Genomic DNA, 18,667 nt, shown 5'->3' with positions numbered 1-18,667 from the left:
TCCGGTGAGTTGGACGGCTCATGCCTGGCGTGAACAGCCGGAGGCGGATAAAAAGCTCACGGATTCCACGGCCTAATAGGAAAGCAGAGAGGGTGGCAGTCTTGTTCTTTTTATCTCATACGCTCTCTCGTCTTCTGCAAATCTCACCATGCAGCCTCCTAAACACACAACCTCCAGCCTCCAGCCATTAGCTGTTGTCGGCTACGCATTGCGCTTCCCAGGCGATGCCACAAACCCAGAGAACTTCTGGGAGATGCTAATGGCAAGGAAATGCGCTTCGAGCACGTATCCCCCAGACCGGCTGAACATCGATGCCCACTACAACCCGACTGGAAATCGGCTGGACACCCTCTCCGTCAATGGTGGCCACTTCATCACGGGAGATCTAGGTGCCTTTGATCCACCCTTCTTCTCGCTCACAACCGCAGAAGCGGAATCGATGGACCCCCAGCAACGACTAGCACTCGAGGTAAGTTATCAAGCGCTGGAGAATGCAGGAATCTCGATGGATACGGCCTCCGAGACAAACACCTGCGTCTTTTCCGGGTGTTCAGCGAATGATTATGGAACGCTACATGCGAAGGATCCGCAGGCTGCAGGGAAATACATCGCCTACAGCCAGGCAATGTGCATGATTGCTAACCGGATCAGCTGGGCGTTTAATCTTCGAGGACCGAGTGCGAATGTTGACACCGCGTGTTCGAGCAGTTTAGTTGCCTTGGATCTGGCTTGTCAGTCGATCTGGAATGGAGCGTCGGCAATGGTATGTCCACACCCTTCGGATAAGAGCATGCCTTCTTCTTTAGTAACTAATGGTGCCAACAGGGTCTCGTAGTCGGTGTCAATCTGATCCTCGCCCGGGAGTGGTCGAACAGCCTCGACAACCTGGGCTTCTTCTCGCAGGATAACAGATGCTTCAGCTTCAGCGATAAGGCCAACGGATACTCCCGAGGTGAGGGTCTCAGCGCGCTAGTGATAAAGCCTTTGGATGAAGCAATTCGGAATGGAGATACCATACGCGCGGTTATCCGGTCGACTCTTTCAAACCAGGATGGGCGCACACCGGGCATCACACAACCCAGTCGTACAGCACAGCAGAAGCTCATCGAGGACGCGTACCACCGGGCGGGCCTGAGCCCTGCTGCCACGAGATACTTCGAGGCTCATGGGACGGGCACGGCTGTTGGGGATCCCACGGAGTTGAGGGCCATTGGCGCAGTATTCCGGCCTCATCGGTCAAAGGAGGATCCGTTGTATCTGTTCGTTCGCCCCTCCTTATGCTTTAAAAAGAGAAGTCACTCATGCATTCATTGCTAATGCGGTTATGTAGTGGATCCGTCAAAACAAACATCGGACATCTCGAAGGTGCAAGTGGCATCGCGGGTGTCATCAAAGTCATCCTGGCCTTGGAAAAGGGAATCATCCCTCCCGTCAGCGACTACTACAAGTCACTGAACCCGCGCATCGACGCCGAGCATCTGAACCTCAAGGTAAGCAGCTGCAGGCCCGGAGGTTGCATAGACTAAACGCTTCTGACGCGTGATACAGGTAGTATCGGACCCCATGCCCTGGCCTCCGGGCCTCCGTCGGGCATCTGTAAGTTCATTTGGTTTCGGTGGCGCAAATAGCCATATCATCATCGACGATGCGTATCACTTTATGAAGTCGCAGGGCCTGGAAGGGAACCATAATACTGTGATTGACGCTACGGGCACCCAACATCCGCCATATGTTAACGGAGAAGATGGCTTCACCAATGGCCTTTCAAACGGAGTCTCAATCAATGGAGCCCAGAATAGTGATTCAAACAACGGCCAAAACGGTCACCACGATGACGGGTCAAGCTTTCGCCTTCTCACATGGTCCGCAGCAGACAAAGCTGGTTTCCAACGGCTTTCCGAACGATGGAAATCATACTTCGATGACTCGCAGCGACGAATGAAAGATTCCTGGTCACATCTAGAGAACCTAGCACATACCCTGAATGAGCGACGCACACATCACCCTTGGAGATCCTATGCTATTGCGCAGCAAGGGGCTCCGAAGCAGGATATCGTGTCTGCATGGAGCGAGCCAGCGCGGTCCATGACTGATCCGAAAATTGCATTTGTGTTCACAGGGGTAAGTAGAGTACACGAGGTATAATTATTCTATTCGTGCGGAGCGTAGTAACAATCCACAGCAAGGCGCGCAATGGCCTACGATGGGACGGGAGCTGTTGAACAGATATCCCGTTTATCACCACTCGCTGCTCGAGGCCGGCCTATATCTGCGGAGTCTGGGGGTCGAATGGGACCTTGTTGGTAAGTGTTTCTTCCCTGAAGGCTCGGGTCACGACTAACCTACGCTTTCCTAGACGTGATACAAGACGACAAAGGGGTTTATCCCATCGACGAACCTCAATTCGCCCAGCCACTTTGCACGGCGATTCAGATCGCGTTGGTGGACCTACTAGACACGTTTGGTCTCTCTCCATCTGCTGTCGTTGGTCACTCTTCTGGTGAAATTGCTGCTGCGTGAGTCACCCCGATTCACACTGCCTTACCTTTCCAATATCCGGGTTGAGCTAAGACATGTCAAGTTACTGCTATGGCGCGATCTCGCGAAAATATGCCTTGAAACTAGCTTATTTCCGTGGCGTGTTTGCAGGGAAACTAGCGCGGTCTTCTCAAATGAATGGCTCAATGATGGCAGTTTCCTTGTCCGAGAAGCAGGTCCAGCCTTATCTCGAGTCGCTCCGTGACGGAGAAGAACCAGTCCGAGTACGCGTTGGATGCTTCAACAGTCCAAAGAGCATCACGCTATCTGGTGACCGCAGCCAGATTGAGAGACTCTGGGTTCAGCTCCGCGAAGATAACGTACTTGCACGCACGTTGCCCGTCCCAGTCGCGTACCATTCATTCCAGATGCAGGAAGTAGCTGAGGCGTACTCCACCGCAGTCGGTGACGACGAATCTACACCCGGGGAACGTCACTCCCGATGCCCCCGGATGGTCTCCTCCGTGCACGGAGACTGGGCATCGGCTGAAGAATTGTCTAGCGCAAGGTACTGGGTAACCAACTTGGTATCCCCAGTGAGATTCGTCGATGCCGTCAGAAAATTTCAGCCGAGAACAGGCCAGTCCGCAATAAAAAAGCTTGACGGATCTCACCTGACAACGGCCGCGGTTGATGTCCTCTTCGAGGTAGGTCCGCACGCGGCCCTGCGTGGGCCGTGTCGGGACACGCTGCTTGAATCGAAAAACGAGGTGAAAGTAGAATACCTCTCTGCACTAGTGAGGAAATCTAATGGAGCCCGAACACTCCTCGAAGCAGTGGGACGACTACATTGCCTCGGAGCTAGGGTAGACCTCGCAGCCGTGAATGCGTCGAGGGGCAGTCAGACTGCTCGCCCTCAGGTCCTCACCGACTTGCCTGCGTATAGCTTCAACCACGCTAAATCATACTGGCATGAAGGTCGGATCAGCAAGGGCTTCCGGTTCAGACGATTTGGGCGACAAGAGCTTCTTGGTTGGCCCGATGACGACTGGAACCCTCTGCAGCCAAAATGGAGCAACATCTTACAGTCATCAGACCCGGTCTGGGTTCGAGATCACAGCGTACGTTGTATACCCGGCACTTCCCGTCAACAGAAACTGATTAGTGTTTAGATCGACAACGTGACGATTCTTCCGGGGGCCGCAATGATCACCATGGCTATAGAGGCAGTGAAGCAAGTGACAGACTCCGCTGCACTCATTACTGGTTTTGAGCTGAAAAATGTGAACTTCCGTTCTGCGCTGAAGGTTGTTCCCGGGGGACCGGGTGTAGAGACCCGGTTCTATCTTCATCCGCCGGGCTCCGACGGTAGTAAGTGGTTCGGCTTTACGCTGTGCAGCTATGATGGGTCGTGGGTGAAGAACTGCGACGGGGCTATTCAGGCCCTTACCCGCAGTAAACCCACTGATGACGCCGATGCGATGGCCTCTCAAGGCACCAATGAGCAACAAGCATTGGTCAAGGGCATGGCAGGAACATGTACAACCTCGCTGGACGCGAACCGTTTCTATGAAATGCTGGAAACATTCGGGTACCAATTTGGCCCGGCATTTCTTCGCATCTCAACCATCGCATCCGACGATGACAGCCAACTGCTCACCGAAATCCAGCCATACCCGGCCAGCAATCCACACTGGACTGAAACATATACCATCCACCCTACGACCCTCGATGGACTCATGCAGACAGTCCCGTTGCTCCGTTCGCACGGAGGGCAAAGAAAGGTCCCCATTTCTGTGCCCCGTCATGTCTCCAGAGCCTGGATTTCAGACTCCGGTCTTAGTTCCCCGGTTTGCCCTGGCATAAGAGTAGGTACCAAGCTTGAAAGCTTGGGTCGCCAGGAATGCGTCTCGAACATTGTCGCTCTCAGTCAAAGCAATGATGAGGCTCTAATTCGTATAGAAGGTGTTGTCTTTGCGAATATTGATTCTCAGGCACCACAAGATGACACTGAGGAGAAAAGCCCCAGTTCAAAGTGTCAGCAGTTCGAGTGGAAGCCCGACCTGGAACTTATGACTCCGGCGGAAATTCTACAATACTGCAGGGATACTGCTCGCAGCAGTCAAGAAGCCCCCATCATGCTCAATCTGAGCATTGACACCGTTGCCGCAGGATTTCTTTCTCGCGCAGCGAACACCCCGTATTCGTCAAGCCACACCGACAGTACGCCTGCTGGGACACAGCTATACTTGGACTGGCTATCTCGGGAAAGCCGCAGCTTAACCCCTTCGTCACTTACACAGTTGCCAAATGATCCAAAAGATTGGTCAGACGACAGCGGTAGGTTCGATACAATGTGCGAGCTTGTCGCCAACTCAAGCGCGAGAGGCAAATTGGTCGTTGAGACCGGGCATGCCTTGCTGAAATTCGCGCGCGGCGAGCTCGCCGCATCAGATATCCTCTCAAGTGACCTTCTCAAAGCTGCGTATACTGAGACAGTAAGTTCTAGGTCTTAGAGATATATAGCGTTGCTGCTAACTCGGAGAAGTGGAATCTAGCTCCCGGCCCGCAACGCTGGATTGCATACCTAGATGCACTAGCGCACAAGGATCCAGGAATGACAATCCTCGAAGTTGACGGCGACGTGGGCTCCATCGCTGAATCCATTATAGGGACTCTAAAGGTGGGAAACGCCGAAGAGGCCGAAACGCCACGGTTCCTCCGGTTTGATCTTGCTGGACCAGGCCACAACGACGTGTCTTCTCTTCAGCAAACACTGGGAGGGTCGGGGAAACGGGTGGTCTCGAAGCATGTAGATATTACCCAGGAGCCTACTACCCACGGTACTTCAAGCGGCGAGTATGACCTTATCGTTTTGTACATGGTACGTTTTCGCATCCCATCTGTTGAGTCCCGCGTACTAATGCCAAACAGAAACTGAGGGGCTCAGCCTCTCCGGAAGCAATACTGAGGAATGCTCATTCTCTGTTGAAACCGTAAGTCCTTGGAGAGACCAGTAACCAGGAAATTATATTAACTGTTGGCATTCAGAGGCGGCAAAGTGGTGATTATCGAGACCGTTAGGGCACATGCCCCTCGCCACACGTTTATCCATGGGCTCAACGAGACTTCGCAACAAGATGTACTTCCAAGCAACGCTAATGAAAGCTTGGAAAGCAAAGTCCTAACAAACGGGAACGATGGAGAAGAGGCACGAGTCCAGCTGGGTGAGCAGTCCTTGAACCAGCTATTGCGCGATACCGGCTTCTCGGGATCCGATCTGGTCTTCCCTGATTACGACGACAGCCTCTGCCACGAGATGAGCATCATTGTCTCTACCGCAACAGAGCCACCCACAGGGGCGGGCGCGGAGCACCTCTCTCCCGTCGCCATTATTGCCAACCCAGAAATCTACGCCCAGCAAGAAGCAGCTCAAGCTCTGGTTACACTGCTTCAAAAGGCCGGAAGCGCTCAAATTGCTCACTACTCGCTGGGCGAAGCCCTCACAGCAACAATGGCCGCTGAAACAGTGCTGTGTATCCTCTATGAAGTAGGAGACCCATTGTTGGCGGATGTCTCAGAAGAGATGTTCCAGCAGCTCCAACAACTGTTCTCGTCTTCCTCCTCCGAAAGGGTCGTCTGGGTCAATGCCGGCGCGGGCGATAGCTCTAACCCTCACTTCCGAGTCATCGACGGGCTCTTCCGTGTTCTCAACTCGGAACTTAGCTCGAAGACATTCACCACATTATCACTCGCGGGAGCTCCGTGGAATCTGGAAATGGTGTCGCGTGTGGTGCGCTCCGTGAGTTCTTCGAGGAGACCTGAAACGGAATTCCTCGAACGCTCTGGCATCCTATATATCCCACGCCTAATGGACGCCGTGAAGGTGTCCCACTCCCTCGAAGAGATGCAAGTATCTCAGACTCCAGTCCTCCAGCCATGGAGCGCGGAAAGTGCACGCAAACTGTCAATAAAGACCCCCGGGCTTCTAGATAGCCTTCACTTTATCGAGGACGTCGACAGGCAGGAACCTCTCCCAGACCATATGCTAGAGGTGAAGGTCAAGGCTGTGGGAGTCAATTTCCGCGACATCCTCATCATGCTCGGGCGAATGGACCAGACGACCGTCGGGTTCGAGTGCGCCGGTATCGTGACCCGTGTCGGCGCGAACTGTGGGGATTTTAAAATCGGTGACCGCGTGGTCGGCTGCGAATTCGATACTTATCGCAGCTATGCCCGGCTCCAACGAGACACAGCTGTTCGCATTCCCGACGGGATATCCTTCTCCGAAGCCGCAGCCATCCCAATCAATTTCATCACAGCATGGCACGCCCTTTCCGTCTTGGGGAATGTACAGCGCGGCGAGAGGGTCCTGATTCACTCTGCTGCAGGGGGCACTGGGCAGGCTGCGGTTCAGGTGGCCCAGTATCTCGGCGCAGAGGTTTTCGCGACAGTCGGAACCCCGAAGAAGAAGCAGCTCCTCATTGACCGATACAGTATTGGCGAATCGCATATCTTCTCCAGCAGAAATGCGGATTTCGTCAACGGGGTGAAGCGCCTCACCGATAACGAAGGGGTTGACGTTATCCTCAACTCGCTGTCCGGAGACGGGCTCACTGCCTCATGGGAGATTATTGCTCCCTATGGTCGTTTCATCGAGATCGGCAAGAGGGATATCTTGGGTCATCACTCCCTGGACATGTACCACTTCGAAAAGAACGTGTCCTTCAGTGCTATCGATGTGGCAAGGATGGTGAAAGAGCGGCCAGTCCTGGTTGGGAGAGCCCTCCGTGCAGTGATGCCTCTCATATCGAACGGAACTCTACGCCTTTCCAGTCCGCATCTTGTCTACGGTATTGGTGATATGGAAGCCGGGCTCCGAATGTTGCAAGGAGGGCAGAGCGCTGGAAAAGTGGTTTTAGAGATACGTGATACGGATCTCGTTCGGGTATTTGCCTTTCGTCATTCCGAGTATGCCGTTGCTAACTCAAAGGTCAGGCCATTCCAGTGCCCAAGCGGCAGTTTTCTTTTGACCCCAACGCTACGTACGTTATAGCAGGTGGCCTCGGAGGCCTTGGACGCGGGATTGCCCGCTGGATGGTATCTTGTGGCGCCCGGTACCTTCTTCTCCTTTCACGATCAAGAGCCCGTGGTGAAGAGGCCGCAGAGTTTATGCAGGAGCTATCTGCCAGCCAGGTCACTCCGATTGCTACCCCATGTGACATCACAGATCGCTCTTTGCTGGAGGCCGTCCTAGGTGCGGCATCGCATCAGCTCCCACCGATCAAAGGCTGCATCCAGGCTACCATGGTCCTACAGGTATGTCTCGATTCTGGGGCTTTCCCTAACTCTCCCACCGGATAAGAGTGCACCAAGATTAATCGCCTTTAGGATACCATATTTGAGACTATGAGTCATAGCCAATGGATGGCTGCAACTGCGCCCAAAATCAAAGGCACCTGGAATCTGCATCAACTCTTGCCCTCGGGCCTAGACTTCTTTGTCATGCTCTCCTCGATCTCTAGTATCATAGGTAACCGCGGACAGGCCAACTATGCAGCTGCTAACGCCTTCATGGACGGCTTGGCACAATACCGGGTTTCCAATGGGCAGAGGGCCACGGCGTTGAATCTAGGCCTCTTCCTGTCAGCAGGCGTCGCCTCTCAACCCTCGGCGCAAAGGGACCGCTACATTTCCAATCTTCCATTCACACCGATGACGGAAGCACAATTGCATGCGCTTTTGGCCATCCACTGCAACCCATCGTCCGATGAGACCCCACCACAGACGGTGATGGGCCTGGAGCCTTCCCCGTCGCTGCGGAATGAGGGTTCGGAGACGCACAATTGGATACAACGGCCAGCCTTTCGATATTACAACATAGCACATACCTCTGCAGGTCTAGAAAGTAGCTCCCCCACCGGGGAAGGCCGACAAAGCGGAGTTGGAGAAAAACTTGCATCAGTCAATTCCGTCGAGGAAGCCAGTCCCATTATGACCCAGTTGCTGGTTTCCAAGCTGGCCAAGGTTCTGGGCCTCCCGAGGGAGGAATTCGATATCAAGAAGCCAATGCACGCATACGGGGTTGACTCGCTGGTTGCAGTTGAGATGCGGAACTGGTTTTCTAAGGAGCTGAAAGCAGATATGGCTATATTTGATATGCTTGGGGGTGCGACGATTGAGGCGGTTGGGAGACAAGCAGCCACAAAAGCTTTGGCGAAGCGCTGAGTATGTTTCGCACTAATTGATGTCCGATGGGTGGCATAAGTTCCTATCAGCCGCACTGCTTGACATTTGAACCCACCATGATGAGTAGCTCGCCAACAAGTGCACCGTGAATAGACTGAGACCACATTTCCCTCCTAGGCTCTTTCTTCCCAGGGTAAATGGGCTTTCGATGAGCCTTGGCACAGAAGATCATACAGCACCTTTGTAAGAGACGCAACTTTGTTTATCGTGACTCAGAACAGTAAGTATCCCTATTCGAATTGAGAGACTTCATTTGAGCTGCCCGGAGTTGGCTTGATCTCCGGTTCTGTGTTGGCGGGCACGCGAGGGAGGGGAAATCTCAACTTCTCCCATTCGAGGAGCCGGCTGGTTCTCTTGATCACTGCTGGGGAAGTCAGAGGGGCTCAGCGATTGCCAAGATAGGCAGACAAATTGTGTCTTTCTGTCATTGTCATGAATGGCAGCGGCTTTCGGATGAATCATCCGTCCGCGCGGCTTTTCCGGAAACGGAAGCGGCTCGCGAAGCACGTGAATCGCACTGCGGTTTGCTTTCTTTGTTGAGCGCGGCCGAGATCCTCCATCGAGTCCGTGCTGCATCGAGCCGAAGTTGAGCCGTCAAACAGTCGCTGATGTCAGAGCGCCAACATCCAAGACGACTGAGACAAGCGAACGCAGATTGCCTGAAGGGGCGGATCGGAGTCGACCAGATTCCCCAAAGCATCACAGTTCGCAAGGTGTATCACAAGTTATGAAAACCTCCTTGCGCCACGATCAGAACATACCTGCAGCGCAATTCGCCTCTGGAACCTCCACACCAGCCTCGGCTCAGAAGATCGCCAGAAATTCCCCGCCGCCTGGCCCCAAGGAGACAAGCAAGCCAGTCAAATGACTCAAATGCGACGTGACAATTCATTGACGTCCAATCGGGGTTGCCTGGTTCCCGACCATGTGGACAAGGGCCAGCTCCACTCTGATCATCCATTTTGAGAATGCAGCTCGCCTCAGACGCGCCAAAAATCTGAGATCACGCTGGAGGCACCTCAGCTCAACCTCTTCCCCACGGCTTCCCGAAACCCGGCGCTCCTGCTCTGATAAAAGCCAGCGTCGTCTTTCAACTGCTCGGCTTTCGTGGGGCCCTTCTCAAGCTCTGTTCGCAATCGGCATGGCTCTTATTAGTCCCCTAGAAACCGTCCGCGGTTCTATCGCGTTATACACGGGGGCTGTGTTCCTCCTGGTATACTTTCTCACCTCCATCCACCGAAGATGGAGTCGATATCGGTTCGCCAAAGCCCACGGGTGTGGTCCCATCCCAGCCATCCCGACCTATGATCCCTTCATGGCCCTTGACAGGCTCTATTTCAATATCAAGACCGCCAAACAGCGCAAAATATTAGAAACCAACGTCGCGCGCTTCGTCGAGCTCGGGAATACAGTGCGCGCTCAGCGTATCACGACGCCGATGATCCTGACCCGAGAGCCAGAGAACGTGAAGACCATTCTTTCTCTCAAGTTCAATGACTACAGCATGGGAGACAGGCTTCAGATCTTCGGCAGGCTCTTGGGTCACGGTATCTTCACCAGTGATGGTGAGGACTGGACTCGGTCTCGCCACATGATTCGGCCCAACTTCGTAAAGGAGCAAGTTGCACACCTTGAGATCTTCGAAGAATTGATGGAAGATCTGTTTGCTCTGATTCCCGCCGACGGCAGTACCGTTGACCTCCAAGACCTATTCTTCGGCTTCACTATCGACTCAGCTACTGAGTTCCTCTTCGGCCACAACGTTCACAGTCTGAAGAAGCGTCGATCTCAGGTGGTGGACAACGAACCCGATTTTCCGGCCGCTTTCAACTATTCATTGGATAATATAGTCATGAATTCGCGTTTCGGACCCTTGCAGTTCTTGAACCGTGATCCCAAAGCCGTGGAAGCCAACCGCATCTGCCACCAAATGGTCGAGCAATTCGTCGACAAGGCCATGAGAGTCCGGGAAAAGTATGACGAAGAGAAAGCCACTGGTGAGACAGAAGAGAGCAGACGGTATGTGTTCCTTAATGGCTTGGCTCAGCAAACCGGTAATCGAACGCGTATTCGAGATGAGCTCATGAATGTTCTGCTGGCGGGCCGTGATACAACTGCGTCGCTTCTGAGCAACATGTTCTTTATGCTGGCAAAGCATCCGAAGGTCTGGGCCAAGTTGCAAGAGGAGCTTGCCACATTAGAGGGCCGCGCTCCGACGTACGAGCAGCTGCGGAACTTAAAGTATCTCAAGTATTGTATGAATGAATGTAAGTGCGAATCTCCCAAGTTCACCTCCGAAGACTGACCGCCGTAGCTCTCCGCCTCCATCCTGTGGTTCCGGTCAATTCACGTACTGCCATCAAGGATACTGTCATCCCTGTTGGCGGCGGTCCGGACGGCCGATCGCCTGTTTTCGTGCCCAAAGGCACAATCGTGGCGTATAGTGTATGGGCGATGCATCGACGCGAGGACTTTTACGGTCCCGATGCTGAGGAGTTCCGACCCGAGCGTTGGGAGACCTTGCGACCCGGATGGGAGTATCTTCCTTTCAATGGAGGGCCTCGAATTTGTGTGGGCCAGCAATATGCATTGACCGAGGCAGCCTATGTCACGACGCGCCTTGCCCAGCGGTACTCTGTGATAGAAAGCCGGGACGCCGGACCGTGGGAAGAGAAACTGACGTTGACCCTGTGCTCCCACAACGGAACCAAAGTCAGCCTTCGCCACTGATGTTTCTTGCTTTTGTATCATAGCCTAATACGGGGTTTAATGAGTATATGAATGAATTACCGCGACTGCGAGCTCGCAACTCTTCTTGGCTATGGTCTTTCAACGGAATGCTTCCGCCACCGGAGAGAAGACGGCACACGATCGACGATGAGGCTCTCCACCGTGTAAATTCTCCGCCATTGTGATGATTGATTCCCTGGAGATGCCAAGTGTGCCAAGCGAAGACAAAAGTCCAAATTCTTCCGGTACGGAGAAAAGCTTCGCAATAATTTCTCCGTCTCTCCAGAGAGCGTGGATGATGCCCTCACCCATTCATCAAACTCGGCGCCCACAACGCCAGCTGGGTTAAGCTAAACCATGGAGATAAAAGCCCGCCAGCTCGCCACAGAGCTATATACAAATTCCGTCTCCTCCAGCAAAACACAATGGGGGTCTCATCAGTCGCTAAGGCCGCCCTCCTCCTGGCCTCTACGGCCAACGCCGCAAATAACTTCACCGAATGGATGTCCGAGTCTTTCTTCAGCAAGGGCGTCGCCTTATCCCGAAACTACGCCTACGCGGTTCTCTACACGGGCGTCGAGCTCGCCTACAACAAAACAGGCGACCCGGCCTATTTCGACTACGTCAAGACGCAGATCGACGGAGTCCTCAACGACGACGGATCCTTCGTCGACCCAATCGACGAGACTCTCTCGCTCGACGACATCCGCATAGGCATCAATTTCCTCTGGCTGTGGACCGAAACAGGTGAGGAGAAGTACAAGGTCGCCGCGGACTATCTCCGCCACCAGCTCGATTACACCCCGCGCAATGAAGACGGCGGCTTCTGGCACCGCAAGCCCACCTACCCCAATCAAATGTGGCTAGACGGCATCTACATGGCGTCGAACTTCTACGCACAGTACACCAGTTGGTTCCAGCCGGATAACCAGACGGCCTGGGATGATATCATTCGGCAGTATGATCTGATCGAGGCGCACACCCGTGACAACAAGACGGGCTTGCTCTTCCACGGGTACGATGCGAGCGGCGTTGCCGTCTGGGCTGGTACGTTGGACACCACCACCACCCCCCATGCTTTTTTTTTTTTCCCTAAACACGTTCACGTTCACGTTCACGACTCACAGGGTTATGTTATGTTATAGACCCCGTCACCGGTGCAGCACCGCACATCTGGGACCGTGCCGTCGGCTGGTACTTCATGTCTCTCGCCGAAGTCCTCGACTACTTCCCCGAGTCCCACCCCGGGTGGCAGCGCAACCTGCAACGATTCCAGAGCCTTGCAAAGGCCATCAAGGAGTCCCAGGATGCGTCGGGGGGCTGGTGGCTCATCATGGACCCGCCGTACCCGAGTGACCCCAGGAATTACATTGAGAGCAGTGGCTCTGCCATGTTCACGTATGGGTTGCTCCGTGGTATCAGGAAGGGGTTCCTTCGTGCGAGTGAGTACGGGGAGACTGCGCAGAAAGGGTACAGTCTGCTGGTTGAGGAATTCGTTTCGCATAATGCGAATGGGACGCTTAATTGGGAGGGGACAGTTGAGGTTGGTAGCTTGAGTAGCAATGGGAGCTTTGAGGTGAGTTTTCTTCCTTCTGGCCTTCTAGAAGTACCTTATTTATGTGGTGCTCATTTCTGCTGGCAGTACTATGTCTCCGTCCCCGTTGTCCAGAATGACTACAAGGGAACAGGACCGTTCATCTACGCTAGCTACGAGCTGGAGGGATATTAATCGTGTAGTTGATATGACGAGACTGCATGCATTCAAAGAAGGGATAATATCTCGAAGATAGACAAAACGTGCTTATTGGTGCCACGTACGAAGAGAAGTAATTGGGCAAGAAGAATATTACTCCTGTTTCTCCGGGGCTATATTGCAGCTCTCCTCGTACAGGGACAGTCTGTTCGATGGAGCAAGATATCCCTCTCACAAAGCCTTGGAAGTAGCACGCGATCAGGTCTCGCTTACTTATCCCCCAATCGAACTCTAACTTAGGTGTTCCTCTATCTAAGTAGTACGCTGGGGAATAGTGAAGGAGCTTGGTCGTCCTTCCGACAGACAGGGAACAAGAGCATGCTCGAGTGTCCAACAGTATCCGCCATCGTTCCACTCCTACTCGGCCGTATTGGTTTGAAAAAGTGTCGTCGATGAGACGTCAGTTTGAGCAGACGTTGTCTTCTCGCGCCATAGCCAAAGAGTCACACCACCGGCAGCCCCGTGGCTCAGGACCTCAATTTCAAGTACCTTCAAGTTGGAATTAGGCGAAATGAAGCATATCCAACCAAGGCTTCTTTCTTGCAAACGTTGACGGAGATGGTCTAACCATCTCACCCGCGTCTTCTACGAGACGCTTGCTGTGATTCGCCTGTTACTATACACTGCTGAAAGCTGGTCAAGAGCAGACCCGGTCCATGAACTCGAGAACCCCAACCCCCGCTAAAAGTAAAGCTGAAGCTGAGTAAAGCCTGGGCGCATCCACACAAGTTGAAGGCCGAAATGACAAATCAAGGCCAACAGATAACGGACTCGGTTTGAAGCGGTAGATCACTCGCCGGTAGTCTCACCTGTGGTTGAGTTAGATATGTTCTCGTTGGATAAGCGAGGAAACTCAGCCCAATCCAGAGATGAAGTGAGCCTCAACACCACCTCAGCCACACAGTGAGCGATGAGATGATCAATAGCTGGGATGGAGCCACAAATTTCCCCCGTGCGCCAGTAACAAGTCAGTCCTCCATAGTCAGCTTCAGCTCGACCTCGTCATTGCCCAAACCCAGAGTATGATTGCGAGTCTGTCAGGGAAATACACAATGGCCGGATCAGCGTAACCCAACGCGAACCATCGATCGAGGCGGCGTGAGATATTGGGCCACTGTATGTGCGAATATTGTGCCACGCTTCCATTGTCTCCGGATGGCTCGCTGGCATTGTAAGCTCGCGAATGTTAGGCCTTGAAGTGCTTCATGAGGGGGCCGGAACTCCCATCAACGATCAGGAAGTCATCGTTACCAGGAGCTCATCGAGATCCTCGTATTGGTCACTTGGAGCATGAGAAACGCAGGAGGTTTTGAAAAGCGCAGTGTCTGAGCAGGGATTCCACGTGGGAATTGATTATGCCGTCCGACTGTGAACTGCGCTGGCCAGTAACGAAGGCAGGAAGCCAAGTCTTTGCCTTTTCCCAAATTTGGCGCCAAGTTGCTTTTTCCTTCCCTTCAAGCGATGACGTAAAAGTGATCGTGGAACCGGGAGACGATGAGCATGGGGAACATGAAAGACGTCGGCCGTCATTTTGACCAGTGAACTGCTCCATGGAGGAGACATCCTGAGTGACGAATTGGGCCAAAGGAGACTCCCGTGACCTTTTTGGAAACGGTTTTCAAAACCCGGAGCTGAAGGCCTCCCAATTCGACGGTGATGGGGCAAGACTCCAGCCGAGCAGATGAAGACGATGAGAACGAGCCAGTAAAACGAGAATCAGAAGATGATCAACGGAGTGTGCTCTTTCAACTGGTGGGCCTCAGCAGTTATCATGGAAAAAAGAGCGAGACAGTCTCCCAGCCGGAGCGAGAAACGGTCTCGCAACGGCGAACAAGGAAAGATTTGGTTTGGAGATGGAGCTTGTTCTTGCCGACCATGATGATTATTCGTCTGCCAGAGTTTGTGTTTTCCTCGGAAGATGCGACACATCAGATCAGATCTGCAGGACAGTTTGCGCAGGACAACAGGTCTCCAACTGCGTGCGGAGCCTTCTCGAATTAGGACAATAGTCAATTGGAAACAGAGAGTCACTTCCGAAAGAGACAGGATTTCATTCTTTAGCCCGACGTGAATAGGAAATCAAAGTACCGACAGAACAGAGATATCATAAACGAGTCAACACCGGAGCGGCCAAAAATCCAGCAAAGTCAGTCTAAAACAACGGGGAGAAGTGAAGATATCAGATGCCATTCAACCAATCCAAGATGCATGCATAATTCCGCCCAGTTATCTCCCACCATACCATTGGCTATTTTCGCTGCTGCTGGGGTGGCTGCTTTGCTTTCAGCTCCGCATCTCGCGCCTCTTGCTCTGTATACCCCCACCGTCAGTATAGGAGGACCGAGTACCGGAAGACACAATGCCATACCTCTGGCTTCTTTGAGTTGCCGAACGGTCTCTTTATGAATAAACTCCCATTGAGCTTGATAATGCGCAAGGACCGGAGGCCCAAGGTCCGCTCCCGAAGACTTGCTGTTCCCAGTTGCTCCGTTGCGACTGCTCTTGTCCATGGTGTTGAGTCTTCAAGGGTGGCTCTCTGTATTGGGGCCCTGGGGCCAGGGTAACAGCGGTACAATAATTTACAGATTCAGTGTGAAGCCGTAAGGGAGTTATAGGAAGAGGATAGACTCCGCGGCCTTGCGGTGGGCAGGCATCCAGTTGTATAAGGATTCGGAAAGATGTTTGTGAGTCGAAGTTCCCAGATGGAGGAACATAGCCGGTTTATATGCCACGGCACAAGAAATCACTTTCAGTGCCCGAAGTGACGGGAAGCGGATTGGTAAGACCCAAGAAACAGGAAATAAGATGGATGGGTGGCCCCCTCCAACCAGTCTGTCTCGAGAAGGACTCCTCTTCTGATCGGTACCAACCAAACGGCCGCCTCCCTGGTCCTATTGCGCGAGGAGCTGGTCACCATCCAACACTCCATTGGGGAATGCCTCCCGTTACAGCATGTCCTGGGGGGAGGGGGGAGAATCAACATTCAAAACATTTCCGTTCGTAACTGAGCCACACCATTGGTCCAGGACGGCGTGGGACAAGTATCCGGAGGCGCAGGCAGAAAATCTGATGCTGCGGCAGGGAACACGTAGTTCCAGTTCTCTCGCCTCTGAGCCTGTGACAGCCTGCCGGGATTGAAGGCATGGGTTCTATTGGTCTTCTCAACTCTCATGGCGCGATTCCGGAAAGGAAAGGGAAAGAATTGGGCAGCGACGGGCAGGTTAGGCGGGCGCGGATTGACGGAGAGACTGGTGAGTGGAGAGATAGTCCAGGAGGAGATGACAGGATGGACGGCGCAAAAGGGGGGGCAGAAGATCGAAATCTGACGCAGACGAGATGTGAGCAATGTGAGCGATGCAGCGATGGCTTCCGCTCTGTTGGGACTCTTCACGCTCCACCTGTCCATCTCTTCCTTCCTCTTTGCTTTTTGTCCATCGGCCGATGCTTTTCCCACTTGGGATTCCATAATCCCGTTCCCATCGTTGAAGGACCCATCGATGTCATCTTTTTGGCTGTGTTCATTCCCCATGCGGTCTTCTCGAGTGGATTCCTTCCAGGTCGTGAGCCGCCTCAGTGATGACACACCGAGTGATCTTCGTCTGCCACCCCACTTTCCAGCAAACAAAACACTCCAAGAGGCCGTGTGATTGGGATCCCAAGTGTCCTCCTCGCCATGTCAACATGGAGGAGGGGGTTGTGAAGGCCAGACAGGATTTCCGAACATTCGCCGACTTCACGACATCGCGAGATGAGCGTCAGGCTGATTCTCAGGAAAAACAACAACCAAACGGGCCAAAACCGGCACGTCACAAGCCATTATCGCCCTTGATCGGTTTGGCCAATGCCCACGAAACCCGACATCATAATTTTCCTCGTGTCGCTCTCCAATGCATTCTGCTGATTTTTCGAAAGTCCCAACGATATCGAAGCAAGGCAAAAACAGACACATCCCTTGAGCCAAGGGACACAATGACATCAGTCCGCTGTGGCATCCAATCGGGGAGAATCCGTTGTTCGTTTCAGACCTGCTGTTGGAACTTGAACTGGTCGTCAATTCACCGCCACTTTTCAGGCACGGCCTCCCGCTGGATCTCTTTTCCCTGGTTCCAAACAAGAAAAGAAACAAGCTCTGCACGACTCCACTTGAAAAACGCCACATTCTCTTCCCTCCAAGGTTTCTCGCAGAACACTGACTTTGGAAGTTCTCGCCCCTGCGAGGCTGGTCGTGGCCTCCATCCTCATATCCGCATCGCTCAGAGAGTGTGCCTCTCGCAAGATCCGCGCGCGCGCAAGGAGCTTAGCCCAAGCCCTGATCCATGAGCTTCGAAACGATATCCATGCCACAATCCGCGCGCACCATGCGAATCAGACAGACTTCTTTGAAGGCTGGGTCAATCCTGAACTCAACTTCGCTCCTTTCAACCTGCAAAAACCATGCCCGACATGATATGGCTCGTTAAACATGGAGGAGCCATGATTGTACCACAGCCTCTAGGTGACCAGCAAATGGTTGAGTACTTTCACACAGCCCAGCGAGCCTTCGCCCGTTTGGAATTCGCCTAGTTTTCAGAATCACGCGATACCCATCTCACTCACAGGACTTTTGTCAGATCCACAATTCGCTTGCTGGAATTTACTTTGAGCCCGACGGCCCACCCCGTTGACGCCCATTGTTTGGGAACGAACGGTGATCGACAATGCAGGGGTACACATCGGAAATCTGCTCCCCACCTCAGAGTTCGTTGTGTGAATGCCGAATCCCTTGACCGCGCTCCAGGCAGCTTCCCAGAATCGCAGCTAGCTGTCTGTGAGAAGGCAACTGGGGAAACTTTTTCAAGATGAGTCATGAGGGTGAGGCAGGACGCTTCTTCTGGCCCTCAATTTCGATCAGGCTGACGCAAAGGCAATCCAGCCAACATGTCATCCGATTCCTTTGTTTTGGTTCGCTGTCAAAATCGCAGGCTCCCCTCCCATCTCTCATACCAGGAAGTCCAATGTCTCAGGCACTGACACCAGCCAAATCGAAAGGTTGCTCTCACAGCTCACAAACCGCACCCCTGCGATTTGGTCATATCTCCCGAGGGTATTAGACTCACCAAGCCAATCCAAGCAAGGATCTCGGGCACAACCCCCAGGTATGCTGTCCGATGGCAGTCTTTCGTCACCGAGTGTCTCGACCCGAGAGGAAAGTGTTTTTCACACATCTGCGAGCAAACGCCCAACCCGCATCAGGGGAACTGTTTGTCTCAATTACAGCAGTTTCCCCATTCATCGTCTGCAAGGTTTCGCGCGTCGATGATGTTAGCAGGAAGCCGTTGCAGATCCAAGGACCAGGTACCTTGATGCATTGCGATGCGAAACGACGACAACCGGCAGTCTACCACAAGGAAATAGCCGACATATGTGCGACTCGAAAATCGATCTGCATTGAACTAAAGGCTGTCTAAACGCTTTTGC

The 18,667-nt window shown here is 53.2% G+C and overlaps 5 protein-coding genes across 5 annotated transcripts; 4 read left to right on the top strand and 1 right to left on the bottom strand.

Annotated features, from left to right (window-relative positions):
• Nucleotides 1-148: 148 nt before the first annotated feature.
• On the top strand, nt 149-8,706 carry BJX67DRAFT_384987 (uncharacterized protein; the record flags this gene model as incomplete). The annotated part of the gene is made up of 13 exons (XM_071033770.1): nt 149-763; nt 826-1,259; nt 1,331-1,490; nt 1,549-2,121; nt 2,183-2,303; nt 2,357-2,516; nt 2,582-3,599; nt 3,651-4,976; nt 5,027-5,362; nt 5,413-5,474; nt 5,530-7,426; nt 7,477-7,797; nt 7,870-8,706. 13 exons carry the CDS (start codon nt 149-151, stop codon nt 8,704-8,706), a joined length of 7,860 nt encoding a protein of 2,619 aa, XP_070882109.1.
• Nucleotides 8,707-9,868: 1,162 nt separating this feature from the next.
• On the top strand, nt 9,869-11,457 carry BJX67DRAFT_384986 (cytochrome P450; the record flags this gene model as incomplete). Its single annotated transcript, XM_071033769.1, has 2 exons — nt 9,869-10,994; nt 11,042-11,457. The coding sequence occupies 2 exons, from the start codon at nt 9,869-9,871 to the stop codon at nt 11,455-11,457; spliced, it is 1,542 nt and encodes a 513-aa protein (XP_070882108.1).
• Nucleotides 11,458-11,882: 425 nt separating this feature from the next.
• Nucleotides 11,883-13,186, top strand: BJX67DRAFT_374790 (glycoside hydrolase family 88/105 protein; the record flags this gene model as incomplete). The annotated part of the gene is made up of 3 exons (XM_071031599.1): nt 11,883-12,504; nt 12,603-13,033; nt 13,100-13,186. The coding sequence occupies 3 exons, from the start codon at nt 11,883-11,885 to the stop codon at nt 13,184-13,186; spliced, it is 1,140 nt and encodes a 379-aa protein (XP_070882107.1).
• Nucleotides 13,187-15,458: 2,272 nt separating this feature from the next.
• BJX67DRAFT_384984 (uncharacterized protein) lies at nt 15,459-15,720 on the bottom strand (the record flags this gene model as incomplete). The annotated part of the gene is made up of 2 exons (XM_071033768.1): nt 15,459-15,520; nt 15,579-15,720. The coding sequence occupies 2 exons, from the start codon at nt 15,718-15,720 to the stop codon at nt 15,459-15,461; spliced, it is 204 nt and encodes a 67-aa protein (XP_070882106.1).
• Nucleotides 15,721-16,661: 941 nt separating this feature from the next.
• BJX67DRAFT_267404 (uncharacterized protein) lies at nt 16,662-17,909 on the top strand. Its single transcript, XM_071026461.1, has one exon. It carries the CDS (start codon nt 16,787-16,789, stop codon nt 17,528-17,530), a length of 744 nt encoding a protein of 247 aa, XP_070882105.1. The 5' UTR covers nt 16,662-16,786; the 3' UTR covers nt 17,531-17,909.
• Nucleotides 17,910-18,667: the final 758 nt, after the last annotated feature.

This window comes from Aspergillus lucknowensis (genome assembly GCF_044049455.1).
Source record: "Aspergillus lucknowensis strain CBS 449.75 chromosome Unknown BJX67scaffold_56, whole genome shotgun sequence".
In the NCBI taxonomy this organism is placed as follows: Eukaryota; Fungi; Ascomycota; class Eurotiomycetes; order Eurotiales; family Aspergillaceae; genus Aspergillus; species Aspergillus lucknowensis.
This window is presented reverse-complemented; position numbering and strand designations above follow the sequence as displayed.

Bases quoted from the DNA above. Each gene is read 5' to 3' on its own strand.
- BJX67DRAFT_267404 (XM_071026461.1), top strand. From the start codon at position 16,787: ATGACACACCGAGTGATCTTCGTCTGCCACCCCACTTTCCAGCAAACA.